General features: G+C 31.4%; 1 protein-coding gene across 1 annotated transcript in view; it reads left to right on the top strand.

The window, feature by feature from the left end:
• The window catches only part of LOC106476218 (proteasome subunit beta type-3-like), a 14,294-nt gene extending 10,963 nt beyond the window's left edge, over positions 1-3,331 (top strand). The window contains exons 5-6 of the mRNA XM_013936884.2: positions 1,434-1,528; positions 3,196-3,331. Coding sequence (XP_013792338.1) covers positions 1,434-1,528; positions 3,196-3,244 — 144 coding nt within the window. The 3' untranslated portion in view covers positions 3,245-3,331. The remainder of the gene's footprint in view (positions 1-1,433; positions 1,529-3,195) is intronic.
• Positions 3,332-7,304: the final 3,973 nt, after the last annotated feature.

Here is a 7,304-nt window from a genome sequence, read left to right on the forward strand (position 1 = left end):
AATGCTCCCTTATATACACTTCTATATATAACATGAATAACAAATCAGAAGCTCAGAATGTCCCCCAGTGGCTTTCTCGGCTGTTTTAATGGGCTTGGATGCCATTTCTTTTAAACCAATATTTCAAAGAGGTAGGGTGTCTTTAGTCTGCTCAAAATTTCATATTTTTTTAGACTAACATATGTCTTAGTTACTAGCTTGATAAATTATAGTAGAATTCTATGGTATTGATGTAGTAATTTATGATTTTTTAATTATTCAAGTCTATATATAAAACCTAAACAAAATTTTGGTTCATATCTTCCATGTGCAAAAATTTTAAAGGCTTAGCAACCTGTGTCAAGCAGCAACCGATTACAATGGTCATAACTAGAAGAGATAATTGTTTACTTTACTTCTTTATTTACTGTTCTATGTTTTAATAAAAATAAGTTTAAATAAATATAAGAAATTATTTCAATATAGCAGTAATCTATATACATATATAATGTATATTACTGGTAATGTGTCTGTATTTTACAAAATACTAGTCTACTAAAACACAGCCAAGACAAGTTACTTTGTACAGACCAAAGGTCAGTTTTATGTTATTGGATACAGTAACATGAGTGCACGTGTGCTGCATCATTGTAACTTCTGTATTGTTAGCCAGGCATGGCTGAAAAGTCAATATAATAAAAATAATAAATATATATAAATGTATAAGGTTATGAAATTTAAGTTATTTAGTCTAAACATTTATATTTTTGTGTTATAAATTGTGTTCATTCTACAATGAAGGAAGCATAAATTATATTTATTTTTAATTTTTTTAATTTGGTTACAAGATCTGTCAAATCTACCGAACCCGTACAGAGATTCATTACAGAAAATAACAGATAAAATATAAAGTTTTTCTTAAGAAAAGTTTGATAACTATCTGGACATTATAAAGGTTTTGCATGTGAAATTTGAAAATTATCTGATGCATAAAAGTATTTTTAATCTTAAAATAAAAATTACTTTGCATGATAGATAGTCAACATGTGAAAAGAAACAAAAAAAAGACACGAGAAAAATATTGCTTTACAAACCTTGAGACTTAATAAAAAAAATTTATATTTTGCTTATTGTAATGTTTACTGATGATTTGCCAAATTTCATTAACATTCGCTTACTAATTTAAAAGTTATAGCATGAAAACTATAACAACCACAAAATTGTTACAAGCCCATGATGAAAGAGTTAAATAAAGCCTTTCACTTGTGCCACCTTGATCTGTGGCTTTCTGACCATTATGATTAAATGGCCCTTAGCACAAAATAATTTGATACCATTGCAGTAGGTCAACAAAGTGGCATATCTATCACACAGGTCTGTATGCAAGTGTGGGTTAAACCTGTTGATCCTAGTTCTTGTATACAATATAACGTTGTGTTTTTGCCTTTTTGTAGGAACCTGATGATTTGTTTGAGACAATATCTCAAGCTCTTGTTAATGCATTTGACCGAGATGCCTTATCAGGGTGGGGAGGAATTGTGTACATCATGTAAGTCTGGCAAGAATTGCCATCTAGCATTTTAAAATTAATTTTTTATTAGCTATTAAACCAAAATATTTATATCAAAGAAAAAAGTCCCAAAAATGTTTTTATATTAATGAAATGGAAGAGAATGTTTTAACTTTATAACTGTTTCCAACTGCTTCTGCACATTGTAGATATGATGCCTAATTGTAATATTCTTGCTATCACATCCAATATGCAAGTTTTTTTATTATAATATAATTTTTTGTAATTACTATTTGTCATGAAATGTGCCTATACAATTATTTTTCAAATTCAGGGGGATATACAGAATTGTTCTAGCTTAACACTTATGTCCAAGCTTGTACACAGGTTTTTTTTGGCCAAACCACCTATTTTTGTGATGTAAAACAATTATGCTTATATAGCTATAGTGCAGCTGTTTGTAGTATTTAACGTTCTCTACATAGTCTACATTCTTCTGATGAAGCATTAGCATTCTTTGGCTTGAAATAGTGGCATGCCCCCCAGACTCCCATAGCATTAGCGTGCTTTTCATGCTGATTGTGTTTTGCACAATATGTATTGGCTCACAGATCAGAATCCCAAAATGTTCTGTGTACAAGCCTGTTGCCTTAAGTAATTTCAACATGTAAAACAAAATCTGCAGAAGTAAATGTTTGGAAAATAGTATATTTTTTAGTTGTGTTAAAATAAAAAAAAACTAGTTAGAAATTTAAGTGATATAAGGAAATTAATTTTATTATACTATTCCTTTCGTATCAAATTAATGTTACTTTCTTAGTAATTGAATGTGTTTAGTGAGGTTGCATTGAAATAAAATATTTAAAAGGTTAAAATGGAGCAATACTTACTGATACTTTTATATTTTAAAATCGTGAAATGGTAATGTAAGATAGAATTTAACATTTTACTTTCTTAGAAATTTTTTACTTCATTTATAGTAAGATACTAAGGTGTTTTTGGTTTTTCATTTGTTTGTTTTATGTATGTCCAGATTCCCACACATCCTGAAAAACATTTTCAAAGTTAATTTTCAGGCCTGAAAAAGTCATGGAAAATGGAGAGAAACATAAATGTTCTTGAAATGTCATAGAATACTGTGACTTCATGAAATGTATTATCTGATTTAATTACAGCTATTCATTTCATTGAACAACTAACGAAATTAAAATGTAGTTAATTAAACAAAATTTTAGAAAATACCGAAAAGGTGTGAGGATAGGATAGATATGAGGGGTGATTGTAATGCTATAAAGTGTTACAAATATTATCTGATATGTCATGGAAAATTATTTTTAACCAAGGATTGGAAATCCTGGTACTGTAAGTTCAAAAGTGGCATGTCAGTACATTGTGTCTTCTAACTGAGTATGATTTTGAAAGTTTAGTTTTTATCTTCTTTACATTTGATGAATAATTTCAAATGTCTTTAATAATGGCTGGAGAAGGCTTGAATGGGTAATGAAGAAAAACTTATATTAAAGTTTTTCTTCGTTACCCATTCGAGCCGTCTCCAGCCATTATTAGTCTCAAAGTGGGTTCCTTGTCATCGAAAATGTCTATAATGTTTACGTGTATTCCTGCTCTTGTTCAAAACTTGGAAGGTTTAATTTTAGTGCTTTACACTGTATGTTGAAATATTTTTGATGTATGTATCTTTATTACAGAGAGAAAGACAAAGTTACTGTCAAAGAACTGAAGACTCGTATGGACTAAGCTTGAAATGTTCTCAAAATGGATTTAAGAAAAATTTTATACCCATGGAAATATATTTCATTCGATTAAACAATTTCTTCCAAGAAATATGATTGTCCTGTAACTTTTTTTACTGCACCACTAATTATAGACTACTAGCTGATGTACCATTTAACAGTTGGGAAACAAGAGGCCCCTGTGGGGGATCCAAACTTTGACCCCTATGTCCTTCTGCATGGGATCTTAAGGGTATATATGCCAGATTCGGTGATAATCAGTCTGGCAGCTTGCCAGTTATAAGCATATACATACACAGACTTTTGCAAAATAATGGTTTACACCTGATAAAGAAAACACTTCCAATAAAAGCTGAGAAAGGAGTGCAATGATATGTAAATCTGGAAGGTTGATTTTTCTAAAATTATAAATCAGAAAAATTATTTTTTCTATCAGTTTCATAAAACAACCTTCAGAAATATAGGTAAAAAGGAAAAAAAAAAGTCATCTGAATGCAAAGCTTCATATGGTAACTGAAGGGGTTTAGATTTGTAACCAATCTTTATCTAATGTTAAACCTCAACAATGATCAGACATTTTAATAAAATCGGTGTAATATAGTAACTGAAATAGAAATATCTCTTGGGTGACAAACATTACATGTAAAAAGATCATATGGTAGTTGTTAGTACCTGAAAAATTGTATATAAGAAACAAAGAGAATTCCAAAATCTACATATAGTAGAACTTTGATTAATGGATACCTCCACACAACAGGGAACTGTGCCGTTAAGGGCAGACCTTGTCAGTCTCTCTCTTTTTTTTTCTTCTACTATTTGTAACCAAAATAGGTATTGCAATAATGGGCACCTTGAAATTTCATATTGAGGGCAGTGTTTTTAGTCTCATTTTCTATACGGGCACTCGGTAAAGCAGGCAGTTACCTTTGTATGCCTGTACAGTATACTGCTAAATTCCAAACATCCCAGAAGGATGATCCATATTCAAACACTTGCAACGTTTATTGGCTCAGCTCTGAAACATATACTGTAATAAATATTTTACAGATTCAAAGTGCAATCTTATTACTCTGGGGAATTCTTGTTGCAAATGCTGTAAGATACATAAGCTGATAAATTCCACATCATGTTTTTGGAGTGTGGGCCAAGTCTACTTATTTCTGTGTGCGTGCTTTTTTGCTCTCGAGAGTATTGTATTACTCTGTCACATAAACAGTCTAATGACACAAGTGGTGATTTGTTGCTTTATTTTCAGCAGATTTCTACTTTAGATGTTGACAGTAAAATAAACACAGAAAATAAATGTGAAATGTTTAGCAGTTCAAACTCTGAAGAGAAGTACACTTTGAAACTTTATGACCAATAATAAAGAAAAAAGAGCATAGCTAATTCACCCCCTCAGACCTGTTGACAGTGTTCCATGTCATGGCAATGTGCATTTCACAAAAACCTGTGTCCTGCATACACCAAACAAAATGGGGGGTCCTTAAAATTCAGAAATTTAGTATATTTAATATGGAATCCAGCTTTATGTAGCTCATTTTTTATATTAAGGGCACCTTGCTATGGAGGGAACTTGGATGCAGTTGGAAGGGTGTCCTTAATGTTGTCTACTGTATATATATATATGTATGTCCTAATCTGTTTAGTTTGTCCAGATGCTGGGAGTAAAATACACCATGTTTTTGTTCATTGATATTTCATTAAGGATACACAACTTGCAAGTTAAAGTGTTTCTATTTAATTTGTTTAGGGAGAGACTACAGAAGCTCTGCATGACTATATATGTAATAATATTTTTAAATGCTAAGATTAATGATATTAAAATATATTTTCACTGAACATTTTTGACAAAACTGAAACCATGCAATTTGCAGTGGTGAAATATTGAGGATTTGATTATAATATGTAAAATAAACGAGGAAGACCATATTGTAGGTTAGGTTTTTAATTTAGTCATTCATGTTGTTATTTTTTGGCTAGAGGGAGTTTTCAGTGACATATGACTAGCACCTGACTCAATGTCTGGAAGTTCCTTTAAAGTTGAGGGGACTATTTGAATAACAAAATACAAGTTAGGCAAGGCTAGAAGAGATAAGTGATTTATTAATTTGTCAGTGAAGTCATTTATTTTTGATTTAGTGAGTTTGTTATAGTGGTGGATTGAGTTTGTGTTTTCTGAAGTACTAGAGATATGAGAAAATGTTGTATATATGAGAGAGGTTAGCAAGTTAGTGAAATTGTTGTACTTTATTGTCTATTCTAAACTTAAGCCTATCAGCAAACATTAGTTAAGCCAACTTATAGTACTTGTAGTTGAAGAAATAATGTACATTCATTATCACTGAGGGGACTGGACTTTGTGTCCTTCTTTTTACCAACTAATTGAGAATAACTTACCCAATAATAGAAACCATTACAACATTGTTATCAAAAATAGGGTTATTGTGGTAAACGTCAAGACCTAACATGAATATGATGACACATGCCCTAGACAAGATTGAAAATTTATTGGAAATGATTAAATAGTGGAAACAAGATCAAGGAGAAAGAGACAGAAAATTAAAAGAAAATCAAGAAGAAAGAATTTTTATGAGGGGAATTACAAGAACTAGATATTAGACATACAGAAGAATTTTGAATCCTGATCAGTTCAATGGAAGATAAGATAGAAAATGTACATACTGATGTGAAAAAACAAAACATCTGGTTTATAACTCCCACCACTACTGATTTTTCACATGTGAAAACAGGACTGGGCTTCATCAAGTTACAGAACCTAGCAAGTTTATAAACATTAAGTAGACTTCCTACAAAGAGCCATAACAATAACAGGTACTTTGGCTGCCTTATCAAACAGATTGGGAGTGTTACATCAGATGGAAGTTCCTGATGCAAAGTAGAGAAAGGATGAGAACTTGCTGAAGATTTAGAGAAAACTTAACCAATTATCTTATCCAGATGCTTCACTCGAAATGATGGATTTGTCGGTATGCAACACATTCATAGGTGTGATAGGGGGTGAGAATGTGCAAATTACACTAAAGCAAAGTAGGTGTACATCTTGAAGAAAAACAAAAGCTGCCTAGTCAATCAATTAAAGTGGCAGGTAAATAACTAAGTGTGGAAAACATGAACATTCAAGACCGTGATGAATAAGTCATTGATATTAAACCTAATGGACAATGTCCTGAGGAAGAAAATATCCAACTGGTCCAATTAAGATAGGAAGTGTGTTATTGAAAGAAATGATTCCATGAGTCAACAGATTCATTGATGGGAAATCTTGCAACATGTTGATTGATACTGGTTCAACAGCTACCATTGTTTGATCCAGTCTGGTAATTAAAGGTAAGAAGCTACCTTCAGTGGACAGATGGATATGAACAACAAATGGTAATAAAGTTCCAGAATGTGGAAAGTTAAGTTAGAAATCACCTTCATGGTGGAAAACTTCTCTACACGACATGACATTTGGGTAGTTGACATTGAGGAAGAATGCATATTGAGAATATACATCACACAAGCACAAATATGACATTAGACTAACTTTGAACAGCTTTATTAGAGATTGGAATTTCCTTTAAATTATATGAAATGTGAGTTAAGTAAGATGAGAAGATAGTTGATTGATTAGCTAGTCAGTGAAATCAGTTTTTGATTTAGTAAGTTTTTACAGTGGTGGATTAATTATTGAGTTAGCAAGTTTGTTAGTCATCTGTTTCTGCAGTTTTGAGAATAGTGAGTTTGTTTTTCAACAAAGTATTAGACATGAAAAAGTGTCATACGTACATGAGAGAAGTTAGCAAGTAAGTGAAATTGTCGTATCATATCATTTACTATGAACTTAGGCCTATCGGTGAGTATTAGTTATGCCAACTTGTAATAAATTATATCTGCCATTAGGATTTTCAAGAATTAGAAGAGTGTATAATAATAATAATAGTATTCCAACCACACTATATTTGCTATATTCATATTTTCTTAAATCATGCTAATGCTGGTATTAATATTTTGTTGGTTCAAAGGTATTGTTACGTCTCCGTTTGTTAATTGATTTTTCC

Source organism: Limulus polyphemus, unplaced genomic scaffold, assembly GCF_000517525.1.
Source record: "Limulus polyphemus unplaced genomic scaffold, Limulus_polyphemus-2.1.2 Scaffold10073, whole genome shotgun sequence".
Taxonomy (NCBI): Eukaryota; Metazoa; Arthropoda; class Merostomata; order Xiphosura; family Limulidae; genus Limulus; species Limulus polyphemus.